This window comes from Triplophysa dalaica, chromosome 7 (genome assembly GCF_015846415.1).
Source record: "Triplophysa dalaica isolate WHDGS20190420 chromosome 7, ASM1584641v1, whole genome shotgun sequence".
Lineage (NCBI taxonomy): Eukaryota > Metazoa > Chordata > Actinopteri > Cypriniformes > Nemacheilidae > Triplophysa > Triplophysa dalaica.
Window position 1 is genome coordinate 16,283,751 of NC_079548.1, and position 21,593 is coordinate 16,305,343.

Sequence of the window (21,593 nt, forward strand, 5' to 3'; positions counted from 1 at the left end):
TGTAGAGGTATATTATTGTTACAATTTGTTGTACAGTACATTCTGTTTGATTATGTGGTACATTGTGGGCTGTAATCTAAAGCGTAAATCTAAAAAGTAATCTATATATATTTTTTAATATTTATAACTTAAATAACGGCACTCTTACATAGAAACTAAAAGCAGACTTTAATAGATGGATACACTTAACCCTCAGTATGTATAATCAAATACACTGTCAGAAAAAAGGCTACACCTGGGGTCCGTTTGGGAACACCTTGGGTACAAATAGCTAAGCTGTACCCTCAGTGGGCCAGAGTTACGCCTTAGGGTGCCAATATGTACCATTTAGACATAAAAAAGGTAAAAATAAGTTTCAAACTACCAGAGGGTCCAAATTTGTACCATTTAAGTTCCAAACACATGCACAAGCACGTGTGTGAAAAATAACCCAATGTATAGGATAGTGTAAAAGCAGGAAAAAAAATTCATGAATTGTTCATGAATTATTTGGAAGAGATGCAAAGAATACATATAATAGAACGATTCTTTACTGTATACGAACCATGTGACCTTTTAAAGATTATTAAGAGCAAGGAGATAATCAAGTCATTTGGCAGATGACACATTGAAACAAAGCAACTGTAATAAAGTAGGCTTGTAGGTTTAACCTTTTTTTCCTAGCAAAATTAAATTAATATGATATCGGTTTTAACATTAATGGGGGACTATCTGTCTTTATTCAAATGTGTGTCGTCCAATGGGATTAAAGCACGCGCAGTTTAAACTTAATAAATGAAAAAATATGTAAAATTATGGCACTCTTACAAAGGAACTAATAGCAGATATGATAGATGGATACCTTTAACCCTTAGTATGTATAATCGAATAGAAACAATAAAGATGAATGTTTTACCATGACTGCTGTTGTCATGATGTTTGTGTGGAAACGCATGGTCATTGTTTGATTATGATAGCCATGCGTTCTCCCGTCTTGTCTCTTGGCCACGCACCTTCGTTTCCTTGTTTAGCTTCCCACCAGTGTTTGATTCCCCACACCTGCGTAGTGTGATTATCCCATGTTGGTTCCCCTATTTAATGCCCTTGTGTTTTCTGTCCTTTGCTAGTTCATTTTGCTATGTTTACTATGTAATTTTATGTACCTTGCCTTGTCGTGTGATGTACATTGCCTTGATTCCTGTTGATTTATCCTGTTGCTCTGTTTTGCCCCCTCGTGCAAAGTTTTTTTTTGTCATTTGCATTGTTCGATTAGTTTTTCCCCCAATGTGGGTCCTTTGTTTTGATAATTAAAGTTTGAGTTCTCTCTCTCTTGAACAGTCGTGACCGCTGTTTATTTTCCAATCACTACTTGTAGAGATACCAAAGAAACTATGAATCGCATGATTTCTAGGTTTATCTGGAAAATACCTTTGATACCAAGAATAAGATTTAAAACATTACAGCTTCCAAAAGATAAAGTGTAATGATACCCTCTTGCCCAGAGGATTATTATAAAGCAACACAGCTGCGACATTTAGTTTGTTGGTGCATTAATGAATATGACCCAAAATGAAAAAAAAATTTGTCAACTGGACTTTCCCCTTCAACCCACATAAGGAGATAAGATTATTTATTCTATTAAATTAAAGCAAAGAATGCAAAAAAATAGAAGTTGGAAAGAAAAGCTTGGCTTTTAAGATGGGTGGCTTTTGATAGAGATTTTAAACCTGCGGGGTTGGACTCAAGGTTTAAACAATGGATGCTGAAAGGCATTACATCATTCTGCTCTATCTCAGATAATAAAGGTTTAGAAGGTTTTTAACATCTAACAGAGACCTACAATGTAGACAAATAGGACTTCTACAGATATTTAAAACGTCTTGGTTACGTATGTAACCTCAGTTCCCTGATGGAGGGAACGAGACGTTGTGTCGAGAACGACAGATGGGGTTCGCCCTTGAGAACCAATCAACTCTGACTACTATAGAAAAGGCCAATGAAATTTGGCGAATGAAATTTGCATGCCGGGCTCCGCCCCCGGATATCCGGTATAAAAGGAAGCCGGCGTGCAGCATTCATTTACCTCTTGTTCTGAAGAGCCTGAGATCCTCTCACGACTGCAGCAGAATACGATACGTGTTTGTGGCATAAGGGACACAACGTCTCGTTCCCTCCATCAGGGAACTGAGGTTACATACGTAACCAAGACGTTCCCTTTCCGTCGGTCTCTCGACGTTGTGTCGAGAACGACAGATGGGGTTATCTATGGAAAACGCAACAAACGCTGTATCGCGTCACAATCTCAGCGAAGCGACGGTAACAAGCCTGGGCCTGTCAGCTCGAAGCTTTCGTGAAACTTGTAACCTTCCAGTGTGGTGGTCGGGGGGTTCCAGAGCTTTCTAGGAGAAAGATGGGTACAGCCCTGACCGGTAACCTTTCACGGACGGGGCCTTAGCTCTCTACAGGCGAGAGGCCGTCCGGCTCGGGTTTACACCGGGAAAAGCGCAACTCTTAATCAGAGAAGCGCTGCAGAGGCCACCTCCTACCCGTGGGGAGGAATATGGTGGAGATATGATATGGTCTCGTCCTTGGAGGAGAACGCATGGAAGGGGCGGACTGGGTAGTACCGCGAGGTGGAGGTCCACCTGGGGAAGCTCATGGGTTACCATGTGTGGGAACCATTGTCATGAGGGTATAACAGACGGAACAGCCCACGGTGGGGGTGTTACTGCGTCCGATAGCACAGGTCCGGTTAGAACTATCTGTGATAGGTCATAAGGTTTCCCGGCCTAAGGGGGAAGGCTGCTCTGCCCAGCCAACCCCCAGGAGGTCCTTGCTTAGTGATGGATGGAATGCGGGAAGGTGCTTTCGCAGGCATACGCCCCCCCGGATGCCAGTCCTACATGTCGCCACGCAGGACGTGGGCTGACACCGGGTTTACGCGAAGGTTATTAACCCTTTCGAAAGTGTTTGGGCGTAGTCCAACCCGTAGCTCTACAGATGTCTGCTAGAGAGGTGCTTCTGCCAGTGCCCAGGAGGTGGCTAAACTCCGGTGGAGTGAGCCCTCACTGCCAATGGGCATGGGAGATTCTGAGATCGAAATGCCGTTGTAACGGCATTCACGACCCAGTGCGCCAGACGGAAGCGAGCACCAACAGGCGGGCTGTCTTACTCAGGTGAGGAAGATCGGAACCTCTGAGGGGCTCTCAAGAGGGTATGGAGCGGAGATGAGGCGGATTCCGCCCAGTTTGGAGGGGAGATGTTAGTCTCCAGTCTCGTGAGAAGGGGAACACAATCCTGATCAAGCACCTCAGTGGGTCTTTTCTCGTTGAGAGAGAGAGACACCAGGACGAGAAGAGGCGCCGTCTAGAGGCGTGTGACCGCCTAGTAGATGGGGCACTAGCCTGGGTAATGGTCTCAGCCATAGAGGGGGAGTAGCCATCTCAGGATTTTCTCGTCCCGTCTAGAGACCAGACATGGGTGTTCCAGAGGTCTGATCTGGGATGCCAGAACGTGTGCTTCCCCTGAGAGAGCAGGTCCTCTGTCAGGGGAATGGTTCAGGGGGAGTCGCTGTTCAGAGCATCAACTCTGAAGCCAAGTGCGGTTAGACAAGTGTGGTGTAACCAATACACTTGGTGCTCCTCTTCCCTGACCTTGCACAGTGTTTGTGCGGGTGCCAGGGCATCCGTGCCGAGGGGGGCCTCGGTCAGGGAGTACCAAAGCAGACAATGGGTGGTGTCATGGGAGGCAAAGAGGTCTATCTGTGCCTGTCCGAACAACACCCAAAATGAGCTGGACCGTGGGTGGAGTCGCCACTCTCCGCAAGGCGTATACTGACGAGAGAGCGTGTCGGCTGTCTGGTTCAGTTTGCCTGGGATGTGTGTGGCCCGCAGGGAGCGGATCACCTGCTAACTCCACAGGAGGAGGCGTCGGGCAAGTTGTGTTAGTTACCGTGAGCGTACACCACTCTAGGCAATTGCACAGCGCAGACGGGGGCCCGTCCAGCGCCCCGCTTCTGCGAGCCCGTTGCACACTGCACCTCACCCCTGCAGCGAGGCGTCCGTCGTCACCACGACGTGCCGCGTAACCTGCCCGAGGGGAACCCCCGCCCGGAGGAAGGTCATGGAAGACCAAGGGGTTAGGGTGCGTCGGCAGCAGGGCGTCATCACCATGCGCCTGCTGCCGGTGTGCCATGCTGTCCTCTGAACTTGACTCTGTGGCCAGTGTTGAAGCGGTCTTATGTGCATCAGCCCGAGGGGTATTAAAGCGGAGAATGCCATGTGTCACAGGAGCCTCCAGTTCCAACACTGGCTAGGCGCGTGCTGCGGACAGCTGTGCCGTCATGGTGAAAGAGTTTGGTTCCATACCGAGAAAGAGGATGCTCTGCACTGGGGAGAGTTTTTGACCTGAAATCCCAATCGATCTAGATGCCGGAGCACCAGGTCCCTCTGTGTACACAACAGATCTCACGAGTGTTTGCCAGTATCCGAGATAGTTCAGGGACAGACCGAAAGGGAGGACTCTGTACTGATATGCCCACCCCTCGAACTCGAACCATGGGAACGGGGCAGTGTCGAGGGGATCGAGACATTAGAGTAAGCGTCCTTCAGGTCGATGGCCACAAACCAATCCTGACACCTGATAGATGTCAGGATGCCCCTCTGCGTGAGCATCTGAACGGCAACTCGTGAAGGTGCTTGTTCAGGGTACGCAGACCTATGGCAACCCGCCGTCTTTCTTGGGAATGATGAAGTGCAGGTTGTGACCCACTGAACGTCTTGATTTTGGACGAACTCGATGCCTGTTTTGCCAGAAGTCTCTGGGAAACTGGATCGAGTAACCAAGACGGACCACCCGCATTAGCCAGCGAGACAGTGTGGGCAGCTCTTGAGCTCCCAGGGACTGTACAGGGTGACCAAGGGGGCAGTATGCTTCATCATTTCCACGGGGGGTGGTTCGTCGGCTGGCGGAGCTAACCATCTGTCGCGGGGGTCCCCGGAGGGAAGGATGGCTCCGCCTTTTTACCTGCCTGGCGGGACAATGGCACGCACTGTCGGTTTGAGAGTGGTGACAGCTGTCGTATGTGTACGACCTTACGCCTCGCCAGGGCGTGAGGTCGGTTCGCCGAGCACAGTCCAGTGGAGTGTGGGATCGGTTGCAAGTACACCCAGGGAGACCGAAAAACTCTGTGAGTAAGTGGGCGCCAGGCCCTGAAAAGGGCCCGGCTTTGGTGACGAGGCAGGAGTCGTCTCGTACCGACCGATCAGAGCCGTGGCTGTGATGGTTCGGGCCCGATGTTGTTCTCCCTGGAGTCTTCCCGTCAGTGTCCCTTCTCGTGAGAAGTTTGCTGACGGGGTGGAGGTTTCCCCCTCGACCTCTGCTTCCGGGGTGCCGCCTGTGGGGACAAAGGAACCGGAATCGATGTCGAAGGGGTCCTGGGTTGCAGGGAAGCAGACGTCACGCGGGATCTCGGAGGCCTTTAGGCGGCCGAATCGCGGTGAGAAAAATGTGGGAAATTGCCACTGTCTGCATCACCGTCAAAAACTGCTGAGCGCAGTCCTCGACGGTCTTTACCAACAACCCACCCTGTGAGATTAGTGCATCAAGAAAGCGGACTTCCTTGGTATCACTCTTCTGCACAACGTATAGCGGGGGGTGTCTCTCCTGGACCACTACTGTGGACATCGTCCGACCCAGGGCCCGTGCCGCCGCCTTAGTCGCCCGTAGAGCGCTGTCAGCGGCGGCACGGAGATCCTGCATTATACCCAGGTCGGCCTTACCCTCGTGGGGCTCTCTCAACGCCTTGGCCTGGCAGACCTGCAGGATGGCCATGGCGAAGAGAGAGGAGGCAGCCTGGTCCGCGGCATCGTAAGCCCTCGACACCAGTGATACCGAAGTCTTACGTGCTTTGGACCTTAGGCGTGGCCGATTCCCCCCAGGTGGTAGCCGTCCGCGGCACAGGTGCACCGCGGGCGGACGTTCCACTCGGGGGATCTCGATGCAGTCCTTGGCTGCCCCACCATCGAGGGAAGTAAGGCAGGTGGAGCTGGTTTTCACTGGAGCGGTCCAAGAGTGGAGCGCTCCAAGTTTCACACAGCTCCTCATGCACCTCCGGAAACCCGGGTTAGCATGAATGACATTTCTGCTTCCTCCTAACTCGACCGCTGGGGGTGGAGCTCGGATTCGTCAGTGTCGGATGTCAGTCTCCCTCCGATGCTGCGAGCGACATCTCATCTACGTCACACATCGTTCCCGATGTGTGTGCGTGAGAATCCGGACGGTATGCCACCGCAGTTTGGGGAACGTTCAGAAGAACGAATCGGGGTGCGATCGGCCCGTGAGCACTTAGCTGGCGGGTTTACGTTCGCAGAGTTCCCCATATCACTAACGCTGCTAACGTGGGTGGTCATCGGGGCCGTAGCCACAGATGTCACCGCCCGGGTAGCAGACGAAATGGTGGCTGGTTCCCGTAGGAAGACAGCCACCCGTGACCGCAACTTCTGAATGATTATCTACCCGCAGTGCGCGCAGATGTGTCAACGACACTGCTTCAGTGTGCTGGACGCCCACACACCTAATGCAGCGATCGTGTCAGTCCCCTGCCGCACCCAAGAGAACAGCGGGACATGTCGTTCTCGATGTGTGTGCGTGAGAATCCGGACGGTATGCCACCGCCGGTTGGGGAACGTTCAGAAAAGCGAATCGGGGTGCGATCGGCCCGTGAGCACTTAGCTGGCGGGTTTACGTTCGCAGAGTTCCCCATATCACTAACGCTGCTAACGTGGGTGGTCATCAGGACCGTAGCCACAGATGTCACAGCCCTGGTAGCAGACGAAATGGTGGCTGGTTCCCGTAGGAAGAAAGCCACCCGTGACCGCAACTTCTGAATGACAATCTACCCGCAGTGCGGGCAGATGTGTCAACGAACGCTGCTTCAGTGTGCTGGACGCCCACACACCTAATGCAGCGATCGTATCCATTCCTTTCCGCACCAAAGAGAACAGCCGTGCTGGAGAATGCTCAGTCAGTCCTGAAAAGGACTTTTAGATAAATCTCACACACCTCGGAACTGCCGAGACGCCCAGGGGAAGGTCTCTGCAGGTAGGGACGATCCGCTGCTACACGTCGTAGATCCGGCAGTAGAAGAAGACGAAGAATTCATTGAATTCGTTCAGTTCGTAGTCATGAGCGAAGGCTCTGAAGAACAAAGGTAAATGAATGCTGCACGCCGGCTTCCTTTTATACCAGATATCCGGGGGCGGAGCCCGGCATGCAAATTTCATTCGCCAAATTTCATTGGCCTTTTCTATAGTAGTCAGAGTTGATTGGTTCTCAAGGGCGAACCCCATCTGTCGTTCTCGACACAACGTCGAGAGACCGACAGAAAGGGAACCTGGAAATCATTTAAATAAAAATATAGTAATTAATGAAGAAACTGAACCAAAGCTTATAAATATCTTTACTGATGCATATAAGAGTGAACTATTAGCAGAGGTGGTTTTAACTATTATACTTACATAGTGTATTCTGCCATCATTTCATAAAGCACTCTGATTATTTTATTGAGTAGTTTTGGCACTTTCTGACATGATCCTCTGGCATCGAGCCTCGTCTGCACATCTCTAGGAATGGTTGGAATAACAATCACAACAGGTAGTCTCCTATGAGCTGGTTCACCTATGTAAAAAAAGAGCATCAGTGTAATGGGTTAATGAATGTTGTGGCGAATCGGCCTTCCATCGCAGAAAGAAATCTCAGAGACAAGGGTTCCAGGTGCTAAGATATAAACTTTATTTTCCCGGACAAACAAAGTGGGATATTCAGAGTTCATCTGAAGGGATCCAACGAATACATATCTGACTCCATCTTTTATACATTGTTTTCAAGTTGTTATCACAGTTTAAACCAATCATGTGTGCATGACATCGTCTTCTTCCAATCAGGTTTCATATGACATCACGTTTTCATTAGCCCGTCCCTCTGCGCGCATAGTTCCGGCCTACCATATTAGGATTTAATGGTTGCGTGCATCGCTCAAAAACAGGTGCCTATTTATCTTGACACTTTCCTGGGGGTTTCGGACGATACATGATTTAACCATGTTTCTATCAAGGGTGAGCTCATGGTTTAGCGATAATGAGCTACCGGTCTCCTCGGTTGCATGCGATTTAATTAAACTTTCTCTGCAAAAGTGTGTGGAGGTTACGTCTTAGTGTTAAAAGATATTTGGTGTGTGTGCAGATGTTCAAGTGTTCAGACTCTTGTTAAAATTAGCTCACTGTTTAGAGATACCAGCGTCCTTGACTCTGTGCGACAAACCAAACTTCCTTATTAAAACTTATTTGTGGTGTACATGCAGCGAAGATAAGATGCTTGTTTTTCATGCAGGTGTTCATTAGCTCATACTTATACACGAGGCCCAATATTGTTTCCTAAGAATACATGAAACCTATAACTAACTAAATGTATTATTTTATATAAGAAAACTCAACACTATAATAGAAAAACCACCATATGATCAGCAGACCCCCACAATATATATGCAAAACATGTGATAAGATTTAAGCTCTAGGTCTTACTTCACAATACATGTTAAAAAACAGAACAACACCCTAAAAATAAATAGACAAACACTATTATAAAATGGAATGTTTACTCATTATTCCCTGCTTAAAAACATATTGAACCCTTCCCAAATAATACAACACTACAATAAAAAATGTAATCTAATGGTTATAATTGTATTGGTTATTGATTTTTAATGGAATCTATAATTGTGTCTACTGGTATGTGATGGATGGGATGTTAAATCCTATTTGAATAATGCCCAAAACACACAGAAAGAAATTCTGTGTTGGTTGTAATAAAAAAGACCAAGGTTAAAATGGTATTTTATTGGAGACTATTATCATTTCTATGCCTGTTTCTATTGGGGTTCTATTTTTTTAACAGGGATTTTAAACACATTGACTGCAACAGCGTTTTAAAATAATAATACTCCACTTACCTTGTGGAAAAAGTGGAATGAGGTTGGAGCCCTTCCGTAGACTCTGCGTCTACATCTGGTACTGGCTCTACTATAACAATGGTCTGAGCCTACTCGCATTGCCGCAAAAACTGTTGAAATTTTATTTACCTTTTGAACGAGCCATCAAAAACGTATCCAACCATGGCTTCAGTGAGTCCATAGTCAACAGTTTCTCCGTCTACACCATTTTCTAGAAAACAGTGGCACAATTACAATTCAGTACTAGGCCAACAGTGTAAAATACACACACACAGCTGTTGGAATAAGGAAAATGGAGGATTTTGGTTCAACTACAAACACAGTCTACATCAGACGCAACAGCGGGGCAAAATTAAATGGAACCAAACCAAGTCTTTCGACGCTTCGTCCGCGCGCGTCTAGTTCACAAGGTGTAGCGTTAATGTTAACTTAACCATTAACGTTACGTTACACAAACACAACGCAGGTGTCTATCATGTGACATGTCAAGTTTCTAAGCGAAGCAAAACCTACCAAATAAGCTGTCTTCGTAAAAACTCAGACATTTCCAAGCAATTTCACAATGCATAAAAAAATGTAATCTAAAACTTACGATACAGTTTATTGTCAGAAACCATGGCATAATAAACTACTGATATTGCAGAGTTAAAAAAAAATAATGATATTATCTAACGTTTAATCAAGTTGATAAATATTGATAAAATATTATAAATAAAAGTATACGAATGCAAATAGTGACAAACTAGATGGACAATGATGACTGTAGTAGAGTAGGCGGGGCGAGACCGTTGTTCGAGTCCGGTGAGTAATTGTGAATTAGCGCCAGCTGTGCGCACACCGGGCTCGAATCACGTAGGAGATGGGAGCATATAAATATAAAAGGAACGTGCGACCGGACCGTCGAAGAGAGAGGACCGGCCCCGAACTTATGTTGTGTTCGTGTTCGCCGGCGGTCGTCCGTGAGGGGCCGCCGGCTGTTAAATTACTTTATTAAATGTTTAAATGTTTGCCGGTTCCCGCCTCCTTCCTTCCTTTTTAATGAATTGTATTACAATGACATATTTCAAGGACTCTAAAATATATTCTTAATATATGTGGCTACATGAGTCAACGCTTTCAAAACTACATTACAGCTACAAAAATAGCATGAACAAAAACATCAAGGTACGGTTACTTACCCCTGAATTTTCTTGCCTCTTCTTCGGTGACTGAATTTTTTTTGATTGTTCTTCCGTGGACAAACTCGACAAAGGGACAATCAGCCGCCATCTAATCGCTCAGGTGCTTGTCTGGGCCAGAACGACTGACGTACACCTTTGTCTGTACTGTACCTATAAGGATCTATCATGTAGCCCAGGGCTATTCAAATCTTACCCTGGAGGGCCGGAGCACTGCACAGTTTTGCTCCTGCCCTGATCAAACACACCTGAGCAAGCTAATCAAGCTGTTCAGTATCGCTAGAAAATCACAGGTGTGCAAGTTTGATCAGGGTTGGATCTAAACTCTGCAGTGCTCCGGCCCTCCAGGGTAAGATTTGAATAGCCCTGATGTAGCCTTTCATGTCAGCAATAATTTTGTACCATTAAAATTGAACAATGGTCATTAGCTACTTCCTTAAGGATCATTTTCTGTACCTTGCAGGGTACTTTTCCAGCAAATGTTCCTTTTAGTAGGGAAACAGTACCCCTATTTTACTGTGTGTATAAGGGTACTACTTACAATAAACTCGTATCAAGAATATACTTGAGTATACAGTCCTCCAAGAATCATTCCACCCTTCATATTAAAAAGAAATGGGAGAAATAAGCAAACATACTGTAACTCTGACAGAAGATGATTGGGTTGAGATTTGTAAAACACAATCTACCACCTCTAATTCAGGTCAATGGAGTGAAGTTAGGTTTTTTACTACAGAAGAAAGTACCTGCAGCGCTGTAGACCAGAATCTGCTTGTTGTTCGAGAGAATGTAAAAACTCAATGGCTGATTCCTTTCATATTTTTTGGAACTGTCCTGCTTTTGAACCATACTGGTACCTTCTCAAAGTATTACTAATAGCCAGTAACAAAGCTGTAAGTAAGCAATGGTTTAATAAAAAAAAAACAGCAAAAACAGAATGGATAACAATTGTAAGTGATACATGCGAAATAGAGAAACTGACATAGATTAAGTTTGATAAATTTAACGAGAACTGGTCAAATGAGTGTTACCCTTATTGTGAACATAATTCCTATGTATTGAAATCATTTTACTGTTATTCCTGTCAGTTTCAGTTATTCTGTTTTTAAACATCGAGTTGGATGAACATACCTCTGGTGGGATCTGAAAATGGCTGTGCACCGATGGTACTCCTACAATCTCCTGGTGGTGCTAGAGAGATCCTGCAAAGAAGAAGAAACTTCCCAAAAATAGTTGTGCCAACCTTGTTGCATCATTTCAAACAGACTTTAATGACATTTATTAAAAGAGGCTGTAATTGCTCCCAAAGTTGCTTCAACAAAGTATTGAGCAAAGGCTTTGAATACTTGTGTACATGTGATTTTTTTTCTTTAAATAAGCAAAGATTTTAAACATTGTGTAAAAACAAAGAAAGATTTATGCTTGAAAATGACAAACTTATTTCGTCTTGAAGAAACAATTCAGACATTTGTTTTTATATTCCTCTGGTCACAGCTTCACAGAACAAAATGACTAATATATTGTAAGTAGTTTTTAGATGCTTTCAGTATCTACCAGCCAACTTTATTACATAAATCTTCAATGGTACTAATGTTATGTTACTCAGAGTGTGCCTGTGATAACACTGAATGTTGTCTATACAATTACAGTAACTAAAACACAAAAGATTAATTTAAATTACTGCTCTTATTAGTTTACTCACATTATTGTCACGGTTTACGTGAAGAACCCAAATGCAGGCAAAGGTCATGAAGGGGTTTTAACAAAGACTAGACTTTAATAATTACAAACTAAAACCCACAGAAGGGAAACAAGGACTGAAATAATAAACAGAAACAAAAGACTTCCCACGTGGGGGCAAAACATATACTCAACTAATATCCACACAAGGGGCAAAGTAATCCACTGTGCAGGGTAACAGGAACACGAGCAAGGTAAATGGCAGTAAAAAAGGCGAACAGGGGAACAGACATACAAGCACAAGTAAGTACAGGTAATTATAAGTACATACAACGACTGAGCACAGGACAATAGACATGATATTATATAGGGAGACAGACAAAGGATAATTAACAAGGTGCAGGAGTGGGTAATGAAACACTCAAGGAAAGCTAACGAAGAAACGAGATGGCGGGGACAAAGACAACGACCGGAGAGAGAGAGTATCGCAAGCCGATAGGTTCACTATCTCTCCCTCCACACAAAACCGTCAACAGAACAACAACATTTTTTTTGGCACTTCTTATTCGAGATTGTAGTTACTTCAATTGTTGTTGTCTTGGAATCTGGCCATAATTTTGTTTGTTTGACACTCATGGAGAACAGAGTCCAGGTGTCTTTTCATTAGTTACAATTAAACATATATCATACTCCTCAATTTTTTTTTTTTTGAGGAAGATTCAAAAAGTGTTTCAAGTGCACACAGAGTGGATCTACTGAACAAACAAGTGCACACTAAAAGGCTAAAAGTGAAAATGCTTTAAAAAATAACTTACATTACTGTAAGACAACAGTTCTTAAGTAGAAAATGTAGACACATAGTTTGATAATTATAAGAGTCATTATAATTTAGAATGAAGGGTTTTCTAGAGATTTTTGTCTGGTTGTGGCAAGATTGTGTCTGTATTTGTGTTTTCTGGTTTTGCTTTGCATATTATACTATGTCATGTATATTTTAAGATTGTTTGTTTAGTGTCTGTTTACTTGGTTACTAAACTTGGTAACATTTTGATCTTCAGCGTTCCCTAACTTCAAGTGTATGTTAAAAGACTTAGATTCATTTTACAAAGTCCGCATACGTTATTATCGCCCTCAGGAGCATAGACGCTCAAAACCTTAATACAAATGCAGAAGACAAATCAAATAGGTGTAAACAAATGCAATTTGGAATCAGACAGAACCAGTTTGTGCTGATGATTCTGGTTAATGCAGTGTTTATCTAGGTGCATTCATGAAATTGTGGATGTGAGCCAGGTGAATTGAACCCTCTTGGAGTGCATTGAGCTAATTTGCCTAAAAAGGTAATTTTTTAATAATTAATAATTAATTGAAATCATTTCAACTTTTTTACGTTTGGAATAGAATCAATTTCTTGCCAAAATACCATCAAATACAGCACCTCTAAATACTGCAATGTACATTTGGTGGAATATTTTAAATGTGGACAGTGAAGAAACGAGGGCATTTTAAAGGGGAGGGTAACAAATGATAATTAACAATTGGCAGGTGTGGGAACTGAAATACTCAAGGGAATATAACGAGGAAACAAGAGGGCTGGGCCAATGACGAGAGCAGAGAGAGAGCATGGCAGCTCAAAACAAACAATGTCATGTCTCTCTCTACACTAAACAAGAGATCCTGCCATGATTCTGCCACAAGACCAAGAAAGACGTGACATGATGAGGCAGAATCATGACAATATCATGCAAAACCACTGTGATTCAACCCATCATCATCTGTCCTTCTTATTTGTGAATAATATTTGAAATAAAATCTATTTCACAAACTACTAAACTATTACACAATTCTGTAGGCTACCCTTTCTTTAGTTTGTTGTACTGCAGGAAGTTTAGCTATTGAATGATTAGTTGTGTCTTAGATGCCAGCCACTTTTCATGACTCACCCTTTTGTTTCTGTGGGGAACATTTTTTCTTTGCAGAATGAAGTATAACATATTTTTCCTGTAACAGTTCAAGAATCTTGATCCTTTGTTCTTTGTAGGTCAAGCTACATATTTTTTTCAGTTCTTTACATTCATGTTTTAAACCAGGACATTACCTCTGTTAACTTAACTGCCGCCACAGTGAAAGATTATGTGTAAGTCTGACTTGAGTTTGTCTATTTCAGCTTTGAAAATGTCCTTCATTTTGCATGTTCGGCAGATGCTTTAATCCAAAGTTTATTCTTTTCATAGCAAGATGATTGGCATTGCTTTCCGTTCCGTTCCGTACTAGTTGAACCACGAGAAAAACTTCACTAAGTTTTCCAAAGCAATTATTAAAAAACATTTTTTTTTTTATATTCTCATCTTTTGCATGTTACAGTTTGCATACTTAAGATAATCACAAGACAGAGAGTCAATGCTTCTGCATTCCGCTATTCTGGTGACAGAAAACTTTGTGTCCCTAAACCGGTTGCTCAGCTAATTAACCTAAAAAAAGGATTACATACATACAGAAGGCGTGTCCTCTTTAAAAATGATAAGAGAGCATGAGCGTATGGAAGAATGGGGGTGTGTGTAATACAGGTTAACAGGGATATTTAAAGTGAAGGCGTCTGGTACTGTTGTCAGAGATGATGAAGATGTTTCATACATTGAGTGCTGTGTTTGCTGTCACTCTCCTAGTTAGAGGTAAGTCTGTTCAGTCTAATCATTTATTGTATTTATGTATAGTCGAATAGTTGCTCTATATTGTTTTATATTGTTTTTATTTTGCAATGTTTTATATTAGTAACTGAACTGTTTTTGTATTATAGGGAGTAATGCACAACTTGGAGGTACATTTTTTGTCACAGCAAAATTCGTAAATCCTTTCCAAAATTGTTGCTATTGATTATGTATTTCAAAAAATGTTTTTTATTTACTCATTAGACATATGTGGCAGACCTTCTGTCCCCAGTCGAATAGTAGGGGGAGGTGATGCTGTTGCCGGTGAATGGCCATGGCAGGTCAGTCTTCACAGTAATGGCCACTTCTGTGGTGGGTCACTCATTAACAACGAGTGGGTCCTAACAGCAGCTCACTGCTTTCAAGGGTAATCACTGAATCCCTCACCAAAAAATTATAATAATAATGAAATGAAATAATAAATGATCTCCAAATAAATTACAGAAAAAGTGCCAAAAATGTGATCGTGTACCTGGGCCGAGAGACACAGTCAGGACTAAATCCCAATGAGGTGAACAGAGCGGTCTCTCAAATCATAAATCATCCAAACTACAGCAGCTCCACAATTGACAACGACATCTCTCTTCTGCATCTGTCCTCGCCCGTGACTTATACTAACTATATAAGACCGGTCTGTCTAGCAGCAGATGACAGCACGTTCTTCAGCGGCACATCAAGTTGGGTGACTGGATGGGGAAATATTGCTTCTGGTGGTAAGAATATATTATGTCCACATACTGTTCTTTTGCTGTACCTGAGACATTTTATCAGTTGATTATGTATAATTATGTGTTGTTCAGTTGCTCTGGCTACAACAAGACCTCTACAGGAAGTGGAAGTGCCTATCATTGGAAACAGGAAGTGCACCTGCCTTTATGGCCAAAAATCAATAACAAAAAACATGATCTGCGCTGGACTAATACAAGGAGGGAAAGATTCCTGTCAGGTATTTTCTCAGTTGTTTCTTCTGATTCTTTATTGCTCACTGTTGTGTAGATCGGGTAAGAAGGCTTGAATAGTGTTGATATTAATGACTGTGGCAGGCAGAAAGCAAGACTGACAAAGTACTTCATGATTTTAGCCCCGGGGGGTGATTTATTACAATAAATGTGCAAGTGAAACCGGTAGTGAGAGCTGTGGGGGAATTAGCTGGGTCCATTCCAACAGTGAATCTTGTAATGCTCGTTCCCGGGGCGTGAAAGGTGGAGTTTCTGTGGGTGGTGGGTTATGCCTGCCGATAGTAAATCACTGTTCTCTATAATAAAAAGAAACAGCAACATGTTAGTCATGAGATAACCAGTGGAGAACAAGCTCACTCCTCTTCTTCTGCAGGGTGAGCTTGATGGGGAGCGGGTGCCGATGATCAGCAGGTGTTGTGTCTTGATAGAGCCGTTGCTTTGGCGACGCTGATTTGCCATCGGCCTAAAAAACCTAAACATCACCTAAAAAAGAACAGTTCACCCAAAAAAGAAAAATTTCTGTCATCATTTAGTCACCTTGAAGTTGTTCCAAATCTGTATAAGGGTCAATGACAAATAAGAAAATGTCAGGTGGTGCGACCATATTCCATTCCATTCCATTTTCTACCGCTTATCCGAACTACCTCGGGTCACGGGGAGCCTGTGCCTATCTCAGGAGTCATCGGGCATCAAGGCAGGAGTGCGACCATATATTATTTTAAAATAATATACATTTAATGTATTTAGCACTGAGTATTTTTCCCCTCATATATAAGAGATTTAACATAAAATCATGCCAAAATATTTTATTAAGAATTTTATTGAGAAAATTAACATTTATTTCTCAGTTTTGTTCTCTGTTTGTATGTTCGGACTGTCGCACCACCGGACATTTTTGGTCTTTCAAACATCAAAACTCAAAAAATGAATTGAATTGAATTTTAATAAAATGAAAAGGGTTTCTTATAAAGGACATATTGTAGATACATTTGATATATGACATGTATTTATTCAAATTCTTTTTAGGAAAATAATGAATTTGGACACAAAAAATACATGTCACGTCATTGACCCATATATGTCTTTATTCTGATGAACACAGAGAAAGATACTTGGAAGAATGCTTGTACTTCAAACAGTCCTTGGTCTTTGACTACCATAGGAAACATTGTCTTATAAATTTATTTGTTCTGTTTAACATAAAAGAAGATATTTTGAAGAATGGAGTGTGACTGGAGTTGGTTAACCTCACTGTTATGAAGCCTAGAGAATACTTTTTGTGCTTTGAGTGCATGTCGTGTTGTTCCCAAAATGGCGAAGGTCTTACGATTGTGGAATGACTTGATAGTAATTCATGACAAAATTTCCATTGTTTGGTGAACTATTGCTTAAACCTGTTTTGTGTCCTACAGGGTGACTCAGGTGGACCTCTGGTCAGCAAACAGGACTCGGTCTGGATCCAGTCTGGGATTGTGAGTTTTGGCACAGGGTGTGCAAGGCCTAAATTGCCCGGTGTGTATGGAAAAGTTTCTCAGTACCAGAGATGGATCAAAGAACACATCACCACCAACCAGCCAGGCTTTGTTAAATTCACCTCCAGCGGTACTGATGGTGATCTGAGCGAGAGCTGCTCTATTGTTCCTCCTATTACAACTACTACCACTGTCATGACTACAACTGCTGCACGTAAGATTCCTTTAGATTGGAATAGATTGATGTGGTTATTATTTATACATCACTGGCAAGATTTTTTTTACTTTTTTTAAATTATTGATTTTTACCAAAACCCACGAACTTGGTGTTTCTTGTACAATAGGCTGCCAGTTGTAATGCACGAAAACACTGAGTTTCACCAAAAGTCTAAACAAAATCTAAGAGACTTTATTGTTGAAACAATGCCAAAAAGACCCATTCTGTGCCATTCCAACACCCAAAACACTGAAAAGATATCAGATATCTTAGATGCATCCTGTTTCTGTCTGTAGCTGTGGTGTGCGGAAGAGCCCGACGAAACATTCGTGTTGGAGGAAGCAACTCTCTTGCAACTTCTGGCGCGTGGCCTTGGATGGCCAGTCTGCACTTCAACGGCAGTCACGTCTGTGGAGGAACAATGGTTTCTCAGCGGTTTGTCATGACCTCTGCTAGCTGCTTCTCTAGGTAATGCCATATTTTCATTGGTCAGAAAGTTGGAATCAAATCAAATTGATTGGATTTATTAAAAGTGTCTTCTTGTACTTCTTGTAGATCTACCAATGCCTCCAACTGGACTGTGGTCCTGGGCCGTCTGAATCAGAAAGGGTCCAACGCCAATGAAATCTCCGTTCAAGTTGCAAACATCACAATCAGCAATGTGACGGGCGACAACGTTGCTATTGTGTATCTGGCCAGTGCCCCCAAACTCTCCGATTTCATTCAGCCCCTCTGCGTGGACATGGGGGAAAGCCTCTTCAGCGTAAATACATCGTGTTGGGTGGCAGGCTGGGGCTCAGGATCTGGATCAGGTGAGTGTTTGAAGTCTAAGAGTGTGTTTTTATTTGGGCATAATAATTATTAGACACGCCATGAAGCAGAGTGCCTGCAAGCCCTTGCTTATAGCACACACTTGCTTATAGATTTTGGAAGAAAACCACCACATACATCAGTCAAAAATAGCACAGACATCAGTTTGAAACATTTACATATTTTTTAATCCTTGTCCTTTTATGTTTTTTTATAGCTGACCAAATACTTCAGGAATTCCGAACCTCTATTGTGGATTGTGGGAGCTCTTCAAGTAACAGTATCTGTACAACTTCCATTACCTTACAGGAGGTAAGTTCACTTTAATTAAATTAATTCAACTACAAAACATTCTTTGATGGTAAAATAATTAACCAGAATGGCCAAATACCAGGAGTGAGGCTGTACTGGAACAATATACTGTATATATCAGTAAAATAAAATACATTTTTGATAGTGTCTGCGAGACTAATCTCTCTGTCTCTCGCTCTCCTGAAGGGTGATCAGGGGGGTCCTCTGATGTGTAAACTGGGTCTGTCATGGATCCAGGCTGCAGTTCTATCGATACCAACCAGCACCAGTAACAGCACTGCAACGCGCCAGTCTATAGATATGCAGGTCTTTACTAAAGTCTCAACCTATGAAACCTTCCTGAGATCTGTGGTGGGTTCTTTCCCCCCGAAAGAAAAAAACACTGCAAGTGACTCTCTATCCACCCCCTCTTCCACCAATGGCTTACAGTGTTTAACAACTGTTCTCTTGTTTTCACTGACGGCTCTCCAGATCTTTTATCAAAGCTGATGTCAGTAAGGTCTGGGTAGAAGTATTTGCCTGAAATATGACTGTAAACTAAGAATAATAATTAACCTGACTGATTAACATCTTTTAATGATTTATCCATTCTTGGGTTGAGAGCCCATTTGAATTTTTTACTAGGCGTATGAGAGAGGTGACTCGAAATGTAATTCTATTTACACTGGCTATAGGTTACACTGGCAGTCATTTAAAAGAAATGCAAATCTAAAATTCCCTCGTGCTGTCAGCTCATCATTGTATATACATATATATTCCATGTATATACATGGTTCAGTTTTAATAGTTATAAACGACTGCTGTATAGCTTGTGATTAACTCAAGCAGTAGACTACCACACTTGGGACAAGTTTTGGAAGTTTTGAATAAAATTATACATAAAACTTACAAATTATTTTGTCAACATATTTTATGATAACAAAGAGAGTATTTGATTTCTGTTCAAAATGTTATTGTTTTTTTATACATGTGGGATTTTTTTATGAAAAAGCAGTTTTGTTATGATTAACCCTAAACCTTATTTATTCCACACTTTTTTAAATGTGAACACTAAAGCTACCTGTAAGTTGTAATCTTCTTTTAATTGAAATGACAATAAAAAGTAATTGTATAAGTCCTTGGTGTTTATCTGTTTTCTAGATAAGAACACTAAAGCACTAAAGCTTTTTTTTAAATAGTGGCCCCATAGATTCTCATCAGAGTTTGACTCACTCTAAAAGCACTGGTTAAAAAAAGACCCAACCCAACTTGGGTTGTTTTTAACCCAGCTGCTGGGTAAATAAAGCACACATTTGGGGTTCAACTAATTATTAATTCAATGGAGTTATTAATTTTAACCAAAGGAAATGGGTTGTTTTTCAACCCTCAACATTTGATCAACAAATTAACAACATAAATTATACACATTTCATTTCAATTCAAGTCAAGTTTGTTTATATAGCGCTATTCACAATGTTCATTGTTCCCAAGCAGCTTTACAGGAGCAAATAAGAAAACAGAAAAACACAGAAAGGTAAAACACAGCACAGTGCATGGTGTTTATAGAACAAGCAAGATCATTCCAATAAATAATATCTAATGAATAAATAATTAAATAAATGCAGTTTCCTGGTGACCAAGCCAACACTGCCCTGCTGTGGCAAGAGGGAGAGCCCACCACCCACGACCCAGGAAGTCCCACTCGCCGAAACCGTGCAGGTCCAACCCGGTCCCACCCGCCCCAGAAAACAGAGGGACAACCAGGGAAAAATAGTAATGGCATAATGTAACTTTGTTCCTCTGTTGTCTGATATCGACATTAAAAACCAAACCAGACCCACACAACCCCATCAAATAAAATCCACACAACCACAAACAACGAGCCCCCCATCCCCCCCATCCCCACAAACACCCACCCAGCAACCTTTTATCAGGGCCACTGAATGCAGATATAACATCAAACTTCTTTCATGTGATGTAAGTTTAGCATTAAATACAAAGTATTGTAACTTAAACATTAATGTAACAAGTACATAAAATATTTCGTAATTTGGCAGAAATTCTAAGGTGGAAGAAGGCTGTTTTGTGATATTTGAGATGTGATTTTAAAATGACAGGTTGCCGTGAAATATAACACCTAGGTCTTTATCTGTATTTGTTGGGGTAACAGTTCATCCTTCAATTTGCAGGTACTAATCTGAGATATTCTGTTTACGTGTTTTTGGTTGCGATTAGTAAAATTTCTGTTTTGTTAGTTTAATATAAGGAAATTACTAGTCATCTGATGTTTTATATCTTCGATGCACTCTGCAAATTTGGATAGCTTGAAGCAATCATCTGTATTGAAGAGATATATATAGCTGAGTACAGTTGAAGCTTATTGCATGTTTTCTCTAAATGTTGCCAAGGGGCAGGATGTATATGGAGAAAAGCAATGGTCCTGAAACCGATCCCTGAGGTAATCCATAATTTACTTGCATTAGATTTGACGGTTCCCCATTTAAATGGACATATTAATGTTTGTCTGATAATGAAGATCTGAAACATTGCAGTGCCTGTCCCTGAATACCAGTATAATTGTGTAAACAATCTAAAAGTATTTTATGGTCTACAGTATCGAACGCAGCAAGCAGGACTAAGACTGAGATGTTACCTTTATCTGATGCTATAAGAAGGTCGTTTGTCATTTTAACAAGTGCAGTTTCAGTGCTATGATGCGTTCTAAAGCCAGACTGAAATTTTTCGTGTATGTCATTATTTTGTAGGAAAGGGCACAGCTGAGTGGACACCACTTTTTCTAGTATTTTAGACAAGCACAGGAGATTTGAAATCTTAAAAATCTCCAAGATCATTGGTGTCTGAGTTTGTTTTTTTGATAAAAGCTTAATGACAGCCTTCTTAAAGGGTCCTGGGACATGGCCTAGATTAATTGACGAGTTGATAATGTTATAAATGGGCTCAATTGCAACAGGTAGTCAAAGTAATTATATTGTCTTTAGGTTTAATCACAATATGTTTTTTTTCTGACTTTTACATAAATAATTATTTAGTTGTATTATTCGGGGGACAGACACAGTCTCTATGTATTTGGAAGCAGTGACATTTTAAACAGTTGTGTGAGAGGAAAACAGACTATGGTTAAAGAAAAAGTCTTTGACACAACACTCTTACTTAAGTGCAGTACCGCTTCAGAAATGATAACGAAATCAAGCAGTTTACGTGACGTTAATATGTGATAAGTAAACACAGAAACAATTCGAACGTGGAGACATATGCAGGTTGATTGACCACA

The 21,593-nt window shown here is 42.2% G+C and overlaps 1 protein-coding gene across 1 annotated transcript; it reads left to right on the plus strand.

Annotated features, from left to right (window-relative positions):
- The first annotated feature begins 14,400 nt into the window (after positions 1-14,400).
- Positions 14,401-19,436, plus strand: LOC130426973 (polyserase-2-like). The gene is made up of 10 exons (XM_056754003.1): positions 14,401-14,516; positions 14,642-14,662; positions 14,757-14,919; positions 14,997-15,265; positions 15,353-15,498; positions 16,924-17,197; positions 17,497-17,668; positions 17,756-18,012; positions 18,228-18,322; positions 18,509-19,436. Exons 1-10 carry the CDS (start codon positions 14,459-14,461, stop codon positions 18,809-18,811), a joined length of 1,758 nt encoding a protein of 585 aa, XP_056609981.1. The 5' UTR covers positions 14,401-14,458; the 3' UTR covers positions 18,812-19,436.
- The last annotated feature ends 2,157 nt before the right edge of the window (positions 19,437-21,593 follow it).